The 15,461-nt window shown below is 41.3% G+C and overlaps 1 protein-coding gene across 5 annotated transcripts in view; it reads right to left on the reverse strand.

Annotated features, from left to right (window-relative positions):
* Positions 1–5,864: 5,864 nt before the first annotated feature.
* Positions 5,865–15,461, reverse strand: part of DPP6 (dipeptidyl peptidase like 6) — a 559,332-nt gene continuing 549,735 nt past the window's right edge. For all 5 annotated transcript variants that reach the window (XM_054059588.1, XM_054059591.1, XM_009558353.2 and 2 more), the window contains exons 20-26: positions 14,951–15,145; positions 14,196–14,250; positions 13,201–13,306; positions 12,320–12,378; positions 9,784–9,856; positions 9,612–9,685; positions 5,865–8,056 (exon numbers count right to left, since the gene is read on the reverse strand). In XM_054059588.1, the coding sequence (XP_053915563.1) occupies positions 7,910–8,056; positions 9,612–9,685; positions 9,784–9,856; positions 12,320–12,378; positions 13,201–13,306; positions 14,196–14,250; positions 14,951–15,145 (709 nt within the window). In that variant the 3' untranslated portion in view covers positions 5,865–7,909. The remainder of the gene's footprint in view (positions 8,057–9,611; positions 9,686–9,783; positions 9,857–12,319; positions 12,379–13,200; positions 13,307–14,195; positions 14,251–14,950; positions 15,146–15,461) is intronic.

Consider the following 15,461-nt stretch of genomic DNA (forward strand, 5'->3'; position numbering starts at 1 on the left):
TGGAGCTGGCTGGATAAATTGTGCCCTGAAGTGCCTATTAGTCTTCTACAAAAAGGTTATAAAGGCGGCCTAGATCAGATGTGTCAGCTGTGGAGATGTTCAGCGTAAACATCTACATTTCACTCCACGAAACCACCTGAGATCTGTCCAGAGAAGACCTGTAGCATTGTAACTTTTTCTTAAGGTATCTTGATACAGAAGTTCCCAGAACGGGTAACCAAAAGGCTCTGCAGGCAAAGGAAGCCTTTTCATGCAGTGAAATACTTCAGATAGAGATTTCTTCCTCTTTACTTTCTTTTCTGAATGTACTGAGTGAGGGAATGAAGGATATTTGTCCTTAAAATCCTGATATAAGAAAGGGCTTTTCCAAATGTTATTTATTGAGCGAGACCTGCAGATTTTTTTCAAGGAGTTTTGGGCCGAGTTTCTTGCTGCTCTTGCTGTGTTGCATGACCAATTGTTTACAGTTTGCCACTGGAGGCAAAAGAGAAAAGTTTTTCCTATCCCAATTTCCTCACAAATTGTATAATTATAAGAATCATCACAGAGAAAACAGAAGTCTACCAGATCACAGATAATCCTGTGCAGTTAATGAGGTTTGAATTTAAAGTTTTGAAGGCTTCTGCCTTGAAAAGAAGCCTCTTCAAGAACTGCAGCCCACCACACCGACTTGATAAGAATGAAAAATGCTCTTATAGCACTGGCTCTGGTTTCCACTCAAAGCTGGGACATTGTTTAGTCTTTTCAACACCATCACCAACAAGAGGTCATAACCATCAGTGCTGGCTCCAGGTAACTAAGCAGCAATTTCTGTTCCTGTTATTGCACTACACCCTCTGGCTTTCAGTGCAATTTTTTTTCACCGCTGACATGTGGTTATCGCTTACGTTTCTGCTGCTGATTTCCTTACTGACTGTTAACTTTCATGAACACAAGATGTAGGATAAAATAGCAGGCACAGCTGGCAGCTTATGGGTGAGAATGTGCCCCTTTCTGTTCCTCCCTGCATTCTCAGCATCACCACAGACTCGGTGCTTCTTGCTCCTGGAAGCTCTAAGGATGCAGGCTGTGATGAGCAGCTCAGAGCCTCTCCCTCAGGGGAACACCTGGGAGCCAGATCTCAGCTGTTTTTAACTCACTTTGATTTCTAGACTCCTAAAGATTTCCCACTGAGGTTTGCCAGCTAGTAAATTTAAGCTTACTGGTGTCAGGCTTGCTTTTTTTATCTGCCTTTTGTGGACCTGTCTTACTGCACAGACTGAAAATATCTGGAGTGGAAGGTCTTTGTGTTTTTCATGGGCATAACCCTAATCATGTCAGGAGAGGGACTGCGTCTCAGGCCTGACTATCTCATCCCTGGGCTCTCCTTTTTCTTCCCCCCATCCTCTGCAGCACTTTCTAAAAGGTGGCAAACCTTTGGGTGCATGCCAGGCTCATGTGACAGGCACATTCTCTCATGTGTACCTACCTCCTGGGATGGCTATATTGTTTTGGTAAAAAAAGAGCTAAGTACAGGTAAAACAGCATCCTGAATTTCATGCTTTTGGTACATCCCAATGTGAATTTACAGGGAACAAATATCAGCCAAAAACTATTGCAGAGGACTGCCCTGCTGGGCTCCTGAGTCTCCACAGTAACTTTTTGGAGCAGAACATGGAGCAGAAGATTTGCTTTGTTCATGTTTCGCTCTGGGTTTGATTTTTCAGGTAAATGACTTACCCCACCTCGAGGTGCTCCCGGGTGAGGTGGTGGGGAGCAAGTAGTTGGGAGCTTGTGCAGGCTGCTTAAATACTCACTACAAATTACATGACAGTTCAAGTTACTAGAAATGTTCACCATAAACCACATCACAGGATATTGGCCATAGCTGTTACAAAGACAGTATAAGACCTTTTCCAACAAGGACAAGAGCATTCACAGCAGCTCAAAGAGTTGTTTGCTGCTTTAAAATGACTCTAAAAGGTACATTTATAATTAAGGAAGGAAAAAAGAAACCCACTTGGAGGGACTCTTCCACAGAGTTTGTGGAAGATGGTTTACCTTTGTACCCTCCTGGGGCCTTATTCCATCTATATTTGCTTTTTACTCTTCTTCTCTCTTGATCGTGGAAACGGACATTTTGATTAAGGATGTTATCCCGGTGAAGAGGCAGGATGTAGCTTCATTTAATATCAGACTTTTAATGAATGTCTTAAAGTGAGGGGGAAAAAAAAGTAGAAAAATTCCAATTTACAAAGGATTTCTGAATCTTCCCCTTCATAGCTGCTGGCAACACAACTACTATAACAGAAATTGTTGCTTACAAAGGATATTGATCATTGTGGCCAAATAAAAGACTCAAGAACACACTGGCAGGGTGATCTTGCTTTTAGTGGTGGGATGGGGAGAAGCCAGTTCCCCCATCCTATGGCAGGTTGAAGGCTGAGGAGTTGGAGACCTGTCCCCAGCTGCCTCACACCAGTGTTAGAGTGGCAGCAGGGGTAATTTCACCTCTCCCACCGGTCCATGTCCTCAGAGGTCCCTCTACCTTCCGTTTGTTGTCTTCAGAGATGGTCAGCCAGTGTGATCTCAGTGGAAGGGTAGTCAGAAAAAGGGTGTTTTCAGCCCTTCATTCCCTTCACTGTGGTGGGAGATCCAGACTATGTTTTCAGGTTGTTACAATCACAAGAAAAAAGCTGCAGACAGCAGTTGGATTTGGGGCTTGTTTGGAAATGAAAATTCTGGTTCTTATTTAAACACCTAAGTCCCAGATTGGGATATTTTAAGAAAAGACACAGGGTCACACCGATGTCAACACATTGAGAGAGTTGAAGATTTTCCTCTTTTTAACACTTAGTAACGACGTTGGCCGCTGCTTCTCAAGAACAGGATCATTTCTTACCCAGTTTTCCTGCCATACAAATTAGACATGTCCTCCTTTCCGCTTGGCTCTAGAGATGAATTAGGTGGAGGGTACCAAAAAGGAGGGAAGACTAAAACCTTGTTTCCACGTACATGCTTGCTCTGTAGCTTGTGTCATGGAGGTAAGCTCCTGGCACCTCCCATAGGTGATGGATGGTGTCCTGCTCAGGGTTATATCAAATTGATGGATTGTCCCAACAGCAGAGGCATGAGCTCCCCTGGGTTTCAGTGTCTCATATGTATGCAGCAGCTGCAGTGCACAGCAGGAAGGTGATATGAGACCCTTCATAACTTGAAAAACCATGACTAGACACGCTAGTTGGCTACAGGCCTTTCTATGCTCTTCCTGTCCTTTATGAAATCCTGAATAATATGATACTGCTTGCCATCTTTCCCAAACATCTCCTCCCTTCCCTCTGTGATCTACCTGCACCCAAAACAGATTGGGACAGATTGGGAAAGGCTGAGCTGCAAGGTGGATGGAGAGCCAGCTGGATAGTGAGAGTGGCGAGAGCCAGATCAGCGTCTTCCTAGCAGGTGACCTACTGCAATAGGGAGAACTTATTCCCTCACAACAGAAGAACTAGCACCAAGCAAAGGATGCTGGCCAAGCATGAATTAGCTACTAAAATAAAGAATTTACTTTGGTTATGGCTTATTGGGAGGCCTCACCATGCTGCTTTTATATTTGTCTCTTCCTGGTTTCAAAAGGGGTGGTGGGTTTGCTTTCAGACTGTAACCACACTCAATGAGGAGAATACAGGAAGACAAATAGGGGAGAGGGCAAATGCCTTTAGCTCTGCTCTGAGCCTCCAGCCTGGAGCTTAAGCTGGGAAAGCAAAACAGAAACAATCAAACAGTTGGCTCAGTAAGAGGCAGTGAATAAGGAATTGGCAACTGAGATCTTGAGCCTTTTTGGTTACTTTTTCCATCGTTGACTTCTCTTCTTTTGCAAATGGAAAGCAGATATGAAGTCCAGGGAAGAGTGAGCAATGAGGGGAGGTGGCATTAACCAAGGCAAAGAAGAAAGTGTCCTCACCCCAGCCCTCACTGAGGCACATCTGGCAGCTTTGTTGCAGCCCCAGAAAAGATTGCAGGGCAGATGTGTTCTATGACCTGATATGCAAAGTTAAAGCATCCGGTGCCTTACCGCTGCCACAGAGCTTTGGAGACAACATAAGCATGAGATCAAAAGCCAGAGCACCTCTCCAGGTACCAGCACAGCTCCATGAGGGTACCAGCACATGCATGATCCTTTTGGTCTTCCCTACTAAACACTCATTTCTCTCCATTGCTAGCAGCACTCTTCATTGGTCTTCCCATAAGAAAGGCGTTTGAGCATCTCACATGTCCTTTCTCCTTCACTATTATTTTTCCTTCCTCCTCTTCAGAGATGCAGCATTTATTCTTCCCAAACTTGTGGGCAGAGCTTGGATGGGTTTATATGCTCCATACCTGAACCGATAGAAAATTACAAACATGGCTGGCTGCCATCATGTTAATTAGCTACCAGTAATGCCTCATTTTTCCCTCTATAGTTTCCTTCTGAACTAGCAGGACACTGTTCATTAGTTTTCTTCTGCTTTGGGATGCCACAGTTGAATATCATGGCATCTAGAAATGCTAGTTAGTTGAGAGTATAAGCTTGAATTGTTTAGACATTAAAAACAAATATTAGTTTAATTTATGTAAGTAAGCAAAATAACAGCAAAGCTATACCTGTGCTCAGGCTTCTTGTCTCCTGATTTGCTGGCAACAAAAATTAGAGTAAGAGTTCACAATAGGTTCTTCATTTTGTTGCGAAATGCTAAATTTATCTTCCTGTGCATCTGGTTCAGTCAAGCTGGTATCAGCTGATGGGATATCACTCTGGACATTGACAAGGTGCAGCAAGTCAGCAGGTGCCACTAGAAAACATCCTTCTCACCCTTGTACCTCCAAGTGGCTGATTAGCATCACAGCCTTGCTACATGATTTATTCTTTTAGGGTTAAAAAGTCTTTCATGGCTTTATTAGGCCTAGAGACACTGATGCTTGTGCACATGTAAATAGTTCCTGAAGTTATTGCTTAAGATGAAGAGGACAGGGTATTGTAGGGTACAGTCATAGCCAGGATTTCTAATTTCAGCAAAAAACTCCATTTTCTCAGGAAATGTAAGAAATGAAAGGACTTCCTTTCCAGGTGTAAAGAAGGTGCACAAACATCCAGCTGATCTTGCAGTCCACAAAGTGCTGTTACAACATCGGATGGCCCTAAATTTTCTTCAGCTATTTCAGTCCCAGATAGTCACTCCTGTTGCCACAGTCAGTGGAGCATAACAGGCACATGGAAAAGCTGCCACCCAGTCAATGCAAGTGTCTGAGGATGGCCCTGACTGGTATAAGGCTCTCCTCTTGGCTTGATGGGAAACAAATATCTGAATCCTAGTGGGATGACTCCTTCCTCTTGTTTGTCCCTTTCCTGATGGAGAACCATCTGCAGAAAAATCTGCTATGGCCAACTCAGTAAGTTTTAGTGCTTTGTTCCCACTTCATAACCCACAAGTGACTTTTGGGAAAAGGGACAATGGATGAATCAGAAAAAATCTCTTTGGTAAAGCTGTTGTGCTTGGTCAATGCCCCCAGGAAGCCTGTGTGCCAGGTCCGTAGGCAGAAAGGGTGCATTTTTACCAAAGACTAGAAGGTAATTGAAGTCTTTTCACGATCTGTTGCTTTGGAATTGAACCCACTTTGTGCTACTTCACGTTATCCTCAAAACCAGTCATGATTTACCACGATGACACCGTTTGCCAAGCTCACAGGTAGATGAAAATGATCATGTGTATTTATAAAGACTTGCTTTCATTTTTCCGATCTACACTCTGGAGTTTGGGCTCAGTTCAGCCAGGAATAGCATTTACAGCAAATCAATGCTTATTTAAGTACTTAACACTAAATAACAGCAGTAGGAACCAGGGTGGTAAAATAATGTTTTATTCCATGAATGAACAAATACTACCATGCCACAGCCTAAAGTTCTTTCTACAAAAGATTGTGGACAGAGCAGATTTTTACATTTCTTGGGTCAAGTCCATTTCAGGCTTTTGAGCCTATTCGGTGTAGCAAAATCTGGACACGCAGCATTCGTATTGTCTATTTGGCATTTTGCCAGACAAAGCAGATTTATACCACAGTTCTTGTTCACACAATGTTGATGCACTGTAAATTAAAGAAGATAATCAAACCAAACTAGGTCATTTCTGTGATTTATCAATATATTTTCATGACGGTCAAAGTACAACCAACATTCAAAGCTTAAAATAATGGTAATAAAAAATGACACACTAAAGAACACAATGGAAACATCATCATTGCTGTCAGGATGTGAGTTTACCCACAGTACTATGTAAAAAGTAGAAACCGGCATTGACATTCAAGCTGTCAAAACAAGAAAAGAAATTACATTAATTGTTATATTTCCAAGCTAGTACTTCTAAAGAGTCCTGACCAGCAAAGAAGTGTTATTGCATGCATGCTGAACACAAGACTAATATTGGATCGGGGACCTGACGAATAACTGACTTACATTCCTTTATATACAACAAAATGAAATATACAGTATTAATACTGGCTGTACATTTGGTCAGAATATTTTACAAGGAACAATACTAGCCAAAATTCCTTTAACATAGTAGGTGGAAGTGAATGAATGTTGGATTTCTGTCCAAGAGCTGAATGTTTTCTCAAGAAGTTTTAAAAGTTGCTTTGCACTGCTATAGTGAAGTGTTAAGATATTTTAAAGCAAAGAATGCTCCCATATTTTTTTTCTTTTATGCTAGTGTGATAATTAAATATATTTGGAATGTGCTAATCATTGACCTGGAATAAAACTAAGCCACAGACACCATGTGCAATAAATATCTGCACATCAGTTCTGTTTAAATGGCTTTATGAGATGATCTGTGAAGTGTCTGGTACAAATTCCTCCTATGATAGCCTCATCTAGCCTTTTCCCAACAGGCTGCCAACCAATTGTTCCACACTAAAAGAAGAAAAAAATATAATTGTGACCGTCACATATTTTTCTATAGTATAATAAAAATATCTCAATGTTAAGCTGATATAGCTTATTTATGTGCATATTTTTCAAAGCTGCTAAAGAAAATACTCAATCTTACAGCCAAAGGCTCTGCTGAGAACATGAGAGTGAGATTTCCTTTCCTTTAGTCTAATAAATTTTTTAACGTCTGGGTACCTTGGTGCCCCTTGCCCCTTTAGACTGCTAAGGTCTAAAGTGAGCTGCTTAATGCAGTACGTCTTTTTTCCTCATCCAGAACAAGCTGAGAAGCTAATAAGATAAGCATGAGACCCAATAAAAATAGCAGTAAAAGCTATAGAAAATTAAGAAATAATTACAGGAAGGTAAAGTTCCATGTAACTATAGCGCTAATTCGTACAACTGAATTTGTATGTCGTGTGGCAATGACAAACTTTCTCAACACGGGAAAGAGAAGTATGTATGGATCAGTATCCTTTAAAATAATTGTGCTATAAACTTTCTCATGTATCAGGTTACATTTTTTTCTGACTCAGTGTGATGCTAACTATAGTAACCTTAATATGGATGATGTATTTCACTGCTACTGCTTGATTGCTCGAATGCAAAGAGATGTTAAATCTTCCAGCCCTCAAAGCGGTTTCCTGGGGCATTCCTTCATGTTCAATGTCTTACCACTTTCACACTAGAAGTCAGTTTGTGGCAAACTAAAAAAGAAAGGAAGGAAAAAAGAAGCCAAAGAAAAATAGGATGTTGGTTGTCATGGATTAATTTCAAACAGCAGTTTCTGCTGAGTTCAACATGCTTAATGGTCTTCCATTTAGGAAGGAGTTGCTGTCAAGTAAAGCAGATGAGCTGCTTTCAGTTTTCTTTAAATACATGCTAGCAACGTAACATCTCTTTCTTCAGGGAAATGATCCAGTTGCATATTGTTAGAGAGCTCTGCCTTGTGCTTAGCACGGACAAGTAGGGTTAATCGTCGTCCTCCTCTTCTTTCAGTTGGGCTATCGGGAGTTTGTCCTGAACTTGGAAACATGCCACAAAGAAGTTGATAATGGAGTTATACAAGTGCTGCTCCAATGCTGCATTGTTAAAGTAATGGCTTTCATCAGGATAAATCTGCAAAGAAACAGGCAAATACATAGCATTAGGAATTTAAAGTCTCAGGACTGACCACCCATATTGGCAGCTCAAGCTGGCCTGCAAACTTGCTATTTCTCCTCAGCACTGCGTGTCTTCCCATAGATGTACATGAATGAGATCCAGAGTAATTCAGACATTCTAACACTCTGAGAGCAGACTTGCATCTTTTTTTGAAGAGGAATTGTTTTTGAAGAGCATTTTCCATGCAATTCCATTCTGAACAGGTTCAGGCTAAGCAAAACCAGACCACTCTTCCAAATAGCAGTACTTGCTTCTTGTGAAAAGAAAAACCCAAAGCAAGTCTGTGGAGAGAATAGCATTAGCTTTTGCTGACGAAAGTGAAGACTTTAAAGAAAAATTCCATTAATTAGAAAATTGAAATAAAGCTTACTGGAGAGGCAATTAAATGGAAAAAAATGTGGGAAGCTGGAAATGAAATAATTTTAACACAAACTTCAATTTAAATGGAACAGGTAACTTTTGGACATATTGAAGGAGTGCAAGAGGATTGTAATGGGTTGTCTAGACTGGAATACTGAAAGAGGAAAAATGAGTTTCTAGGGCTGCTGCATGCTTGCAGGCAGGACTGGAGTATCTCACTGCTGCTCTGAGTACCTCAGTCCAAGAGGCAGATCCCTCTGTCGTCCATTCAGTTCTCCACTAACCTTTGATGTGCATCAAGCCCACTGGTGCCTTCAAGCTCCAATGTGCTTCTGCACTGGGAAATGTGTAAGGGTACCTGGGTGATTTTAGCGCTGACCAAATCCATGGTGGGCTCCTTGCTTAGCTCCCCTGTCTATGCTCCATCCTACCTGACTTTGGAGCATGATAGAGCGAGCATACCCATCACAGGAAGCTCCGCAGAAATGCAGCCAGAGGGAGCTGGTATTCAGTAAATCACATGTTAGTAGGACTTGGGCACAGAACACAACCATCTATACTGTGAGCTGTAGTATCGCGCCTGGCATGGGTTAAGCCTGGGCTTGTTGCACTCTCCCGGCTGTGGCTTGGGATGTAGCAGAGGGTAGGGACCATCCCCATGGCTGGTGGATGGGTTTATTTTGGAAGCTTTAAAGGCTTCAACATAGGCCATTCAGCACATCAGAGATGGAATTAGGTGGAAAGAGGGGCTTTCTAGACCAGAGTAAGTTGTTCACAGCAGGATGTCAGATTTAAGTGACGTTGGTCTCCTTAACTTTTCTGGTTGATTTAATTTAGATCTCTGTTTCCTTGCAATTCGTCCTGAATTTGGGCTGCTGTTACCAAAGAAAGTCAGCAGGCATCAATTCCTTAGAGATATGTTACTCAAACCCTAACTTACCATAATTTAACAATTGTTCTACAACTGTCCAAACCAAAATAGTGGTATCAAATAGGCACAGGAGTACATAAGAACACATTATATGCTGGTTCTAGTTCTGCTGCGAGGCTGTATTTGCAAGTGGCTTTTCAAAGCTTGCTTCAAACAGCAGTTTGAGTTCAAACAGGGAAATAACTGTTAAAGTATATAAAAAGGAAACACATACTGTACCTGTAAGCTGTAATTAGCCTTTTCCCTAATTAGGTGTGTGATAAGGTCCGCAGTATGCTGAAAATGGATCTTTTCTGAAAAACAGATTACAATCATTAAAGAGGCAAATTTAATTAAGAAAAATCAAAGCCATCCCAAACATATAATGAGCTCAAATGATGGGCTAACTTACCATCACCAGTAGCATGAATGATCAAAAATGTCTGTTCCTTCAGTAATCGGACTCTGTGTGATAATTTGGTGATCTGAGAAGGTAGAGGTTGCAGTAAGATTAAATGTCTTGTTAGAAATTAGCAATTTATATGAAGAAAATAGAAATGCTTAATTCCATTTGATACTTCATCACAAGGATAACAAGCAGACGCCAGCACAGCATATTCTCTTGGCTACTTGAATCAATTTAGAGGTAAAATAGACCCTCGACCGGGTCCTTTCAGACTCAGTATCAGCAGCAGGAAAGGATCAAAGACCCTCATCTGTTCTGATAATGTTCACTAAAAGCCTGAACTGCAGAACACTTGGAAAATGTCAAAGCAAATTTCCAGTGGATACAAAACACAGGTGAAAAGCCTGCCTTAGTGCCAAGGTCTAAGAACTCTTCAGAGAGCTGAAGTAACTTTGGTATGGTTTGAAAGCCAACCTCAATGAGCTTTGACAGCCTGGGGGAGGATCTGATACTAACTTCAAGTGTCTACTGCTGCGAGTTTTGCCCCCGACTGTCTTTGAGGAAATGAATAAATAAATAAATAAATACATACATAAATAATAATAATAAATAAATACAAATACAAAATAAAATAAAAACCCCAAAACAAAATAAATACAAAGCTGACTGATGGCAAATCATACGGGGTAAGAGAAATGAAGAACTTCTCCACTTTTTCTGTGTTGTTCAGAAGAATACAAGTCTCAAGGAGAATCCAAAAGACTTAAAAAAAGTCGTGGAGTGTCAAAAGGAATGTATGTATCAAATCACAGATGTTGTTGTTTTATAGGAGGGCAGGGAATGATACCTGTCTCAACTGAAATTCATGTTTCCTTCACTCTTTAAATGCATGTGCCCTATCTCTGGTTCACTTAACTGAGTTAATGCATTTTTCAGTTAAGACACCTTTGTATCAATCCAGTCTTATACCGTTTTCATCTTCCCACTGTCCTACACCACCATTTCCACCAAAGATAGACAAGAGCATCTCCAACAGCAACAGGGTTTTCCATGCCTGGATATGGAGGTCAAATTAGCTGGCTAAAAAAAATGGTAGGTATGATTTTGCGTTACAGATTACATGTGCCTCTCCTCTGTTAAAACATAAAGCAGCCCTGAACATCAGAAGTGGCCCTGCATATTTCCTTGGCACTAGAGGTAAGTTTTTTTAAGTTTTGCAGAGTGTAGGCTTGTTCTGGCTTTCTTGCAGCTCCACATTCTGTATGGACTTAGCAAATGTTCGCAAATTTTGCTAGGTTGCCTCTAATCTTCCCTATGTCATTGGGATTAATTAATGAGGTCTCTTAAGATTGCTGGCTGCGATGACTAAGCCTTTTGACGGTGTATGTACGTCTTGCATTCTGTTATCTTCCTATACGGCTGCTTCCTTTCTGCTGCCTCAGATGTATCCTTCGACAATATAGGTTTTTTGGAGTCTGCATCAGGTCTTGAATTATGTGACATTCATAAAGTTCATGTCTGTTACACAGGTTAGGAGCAGATCTTCTCCCTGAGCAGTTCATGGTTCAGCTATGGTGTGTAGGAGATGTGCATCAGTTAGGGACTCCGCTTGGAACAGTGCCACCTTCTGCAGAGAGCTCAGGTGGTGTTTCTAGCAGTTAAGTCCAAGTCAACCAAAAGCACCACTATTTGCTTAGGCCAACTTTTCCATGCACAAAGAGCACGTGACAATTCAAAGCTCTCATTTCCGGAATATTTTCCCTTGCTTTCACCTCTACTGACCTACTTTCAAATTTCTAAAAGGACAAAGAGACTTTGCAATGATCTAGAGACCATGAGTGCAAAATTTGAGCGACCACGAGTTCAGCATTTAGTTAACCAGGAAAAAGCTTCCACCGCAGGGGCACAGAGTGCTACCTACCCTCTCTGTAAAAAAAATAGTTTCAGACCTTTGCTGCCTTTACATCTTCCAGCTGAAAACAAGGCAAAGCAAGCTTAATAAGGTTTTCTCTATAACAAATTTTGTGTGACTATTCTTCATTAGGTTTTCCCTCTAAGTAACTGAAGCACATGAACCCACTTATCCTATCTCTCAATTCTAAAGTCCTGCTCAATTCTGGCACAGAGTTCTGCCTACCTGAAATATCACATCTGCTTACTTCAAAAAAGCCAAGATGAGTTCCACTTGACTTTGGGTGAAAAAATATAGAGAAGCAAAGTGGCAAGAACATTGAGATGAACTTTAAAGGAGGTCTTGACATTGTGTCCACTTGGGCAGATCTGAATCACTCAGCCTCAGTTCTTCCAGTCTGTAAAACTGGAATAACTGAATTTACCCAATTTAGAGAGACAGACACGAAGACCGTACCTATTATTACTGTTAAAACAAGAAAAACAGTAAGCAGGCTGAAGTACACCTGCAGAGTTTTACCAGTGAGTTGCTCTTGCATATCCTTGCTCCCTCCCTGAAAGAGAACGCATGGAGGAAAAGCTAAAACACAGTTCACATTTTATCAGGGGAATGCAGTGTCCATGCAGTTACCTCATATGCTTTGTTATCAATCCCATGGAAGCCCAAGTATCTTTCTGAAAAGGCTGAAGCTTGAAAAGAAAAAATGAAAACATCTCTTTCAGTCATAAGCAAATACACTGATGCTTCTGAATCAGACATCGCAAATGCTTAAAAAGACGTTATTTTCTATCATCACCTTAATTACAGTGGATGCATTTCTAAAAGTTTTTTAAAGTACACTAAGGATATGTACGATACCACAGTCTTTCAATATCACTGTGTACTTAAGGTTTCTAAATCAGTCACAGAAGAACCTTTTTTTTTTTTCTTCCTTAAGGCAAATGAGATACAAGCGCATCCTTGTGTCCCTTTCTCCTTTTACATAGGGCCATCTCCATTAACAGCTGACTACAAGTTCCCATTGGTGTCAGAGATAACTGTACAAGACTTGAAGGCTGGCTTAACACCACTGACATCCATGGCAGTCCCCTGATCTTCACTGGCACTAATTGCAAGGGACAGCACGTGCAGTGGAGTACTGCTGACAGAGAGAGTATGAGGCAGGCAGACTGGATTACGAGAGATGGATGGTTCGGGCAAGAAAGAAGCACGTTCAAGGCAGTGGTGCAGGTTAGTGGTAGAGGCTGGAAGGGTTTAAAGTCGATTCTCCTTTATTTAAAAGGAGCGAGGAATAAATTGTTTGATTACTCCCACCATCACAGCTTGTCCCACTGGTGCCAGCAAATTTACTCTTGAGGGGAAAAAAAGGGTTTATGGTTTGTCCTAAAAAGACACACAACGCAAAACAGGCAGGATCTTAGGGAAGAAAGAGAAGATAACTGGAAAGGGATAGGGCAGAAACATCATTTGTGGTCAGCAAGAGAGCCTGTGTGTTCTGGGATGGGGTTTACCATATAGTTCGAAGTCTGTCAGTGGGGAAAGAGCAGCTCCACAGGCAAACACCTGGTTGTCTTCACCAGCTGGAAGCATGTAAGTGCTCAGGTAGCCACCATAATCCTGGAACACAAAGGAGGGAGGAACATCAGTGATCCTGCCATGAGGCACTGCTGCTTTTGGATACAGAAACAGGGCAATTAATACCTTGCAGTAAACTCTTGGCCATTATAGAGCCTTTTACACCTTGCCTTGAAAAACAAAGGATATCTCCCTGGCTTTGGCAGATGCAGCTGAAGATGAGTTCTATACATGTTGCACTCTCCTGAAGGCAGGAGGGGCCAGAGTTTGTCCCTTTTCACCCCACTTTATGTCCATAGGTCTAACCAGACATGTTACCCCTCCAAAATACTACCCTAGGCTTCCACTATTTAAAATGGACAACACAATTTCAACATCTGCCATCAGCCTGTTAACAATTCCCTGCAGAGATATTGCTTTATGGGCAGCTCTCTTTGTGCACTTTAAGCCTGTATCTCCCACAATAAACAATTCCTACTTGCAGTCCCATTCTTGTTTCAAACCTTGTGTACTTCGCAATTTCTGTTTCCCAGCCGGGCACACACTATGGTGCAAAACAGTCTCAGAAATCAATATATTGTATATTTGTATGACATTAGCTAGATCTACCCACATTCTCATAGGCCTTAAGAGACAAGAGGAAAATGAAATGAAAGTTTGCAAAGTGAAAAAAAAATTAATTATCTGACAGTGTTTTTCTGACAAATAGTCACTTTCTGCACTTGGAAGTTAATTTAAAATAAAATTGATGAATACATTAATAAAATGAAAGCTTTCATCTCTAACAATTCTAAGCAAGAAGCAGTCTGTCTCAAAAATAAATAATAATAAGAAGTCACCACTGACGTAGTCAATAAATCAGGATTTAGCTCAGCTGCTTATCCACATCAGCCAACTAAAACAGCACAGAGGAACAATGAGAATACATTACCTTCCCAAACACACCGACCCGCAATTTATCGATGTAATGCTCCTTCAGCATTGTCCTAGAACATGAGAGAGGAGAAATAATGAGTTAATAATATTTTTCTCTCAGATATAGCAACTGTAGTGTGATTTTATCAGCTTGAATTTGGGGTGGTCACTGAAAAATGATGTAGACAATCTAAATTCACTCTGCTACATGATCCTTTCACATACGTCTGTTGGATTTAATCTTGCAACTTGTGTTGGATTTGACAAGCAACAGTAACAAATAACCTGCACTACCTCTTATAATAAAGCTGATGTTATTGCACTATTCTGATGGTGTTTTTAGTGTGATTATGTGCAGAATAAATCTAACAGTATGAAAGGACTTGATATTTAGGGCTTTGCACAATTTTTTTCTGTTTTAAAAAGTTTAAAGTTGGATTTTTTCCAGCTACCAGGCCAGCAAAAAAATTAATCTAGGAGCTGATATTCAAGCTTACTTATTTGTGACTAAAAATAAATAGGCTTTGAACATGTGATATAGATAAGCGTGCTCTAATTTATCTCTGTTTAAGGCTTGTTTGTCTCCCTTTGCAATGGCTGGCATGACTTTTTACTCACATGCCATCACTTGGTCACAGCTGTATGACTACGTTGTCCTTCCTTTCTATCTCCTTGCTCTACCCCACACACCACCAAAACAACCAGATTTTATGATAGTCTTGGGTTAATTTTCATTAATGAATTATTTTCTTCAATAACAGTGTCATTCACCGAACAGCTTCCAACTGATCCTTCTCTTCCAAAACGCCCAGCTTCCTCTTAACCTCATGCAATAGCTTAGTCCCTTGGAAGCCACTCCCACGGCCATCAAACTTCAGGACAATGGCGTTGTGAGAGCTGACCATGACGCTTTCCCACGTCACCTCGAATCTCTCTGTTACGATCTGGCTGCCAGGCGTCCCATCTCTGAAACAGAAATAAGCATCAAGCAAAGGCCAGAGCACCAACCATGGGCCAAACGCCCTTCCCGAGGCCGTGAGCTTGCCATGGCAATGGAGGTCAGCAGGTCCCGCATGCATCGTAAGGCAGGGCAGATTTCGAGAAGGGGAGACTGATGCCTGCAGCAATGATGTGTGGAAGGCTGGTTGTGTGGGATGGGTTTTGAGGCTGGGGTAGAAGCTGCAAGTTGGTTTCTGCCTCCCTCTTCGCACTGTAACTATTGGTGCTCTAAGCTGAGCTTAGAACAAGTCTAGCAAGCACTTATTAACTGGGCAGGATTCCC

Source organism: Cuculus canorus, chromosome 2 (genome assembly GCF_017976375.1).
Source record: "Cuculus canorus isolate bCucCan1 chromosome 2, bCucCan1.pri, whole genome shotgun sequence".
NCBI classification, from domain to species: domain Eukaryota; kingdom Metazoa; phylum Chordata; class Aves; order Cuculiformes; family Cuculidae; genus Cuculus; species Cuculus canorus.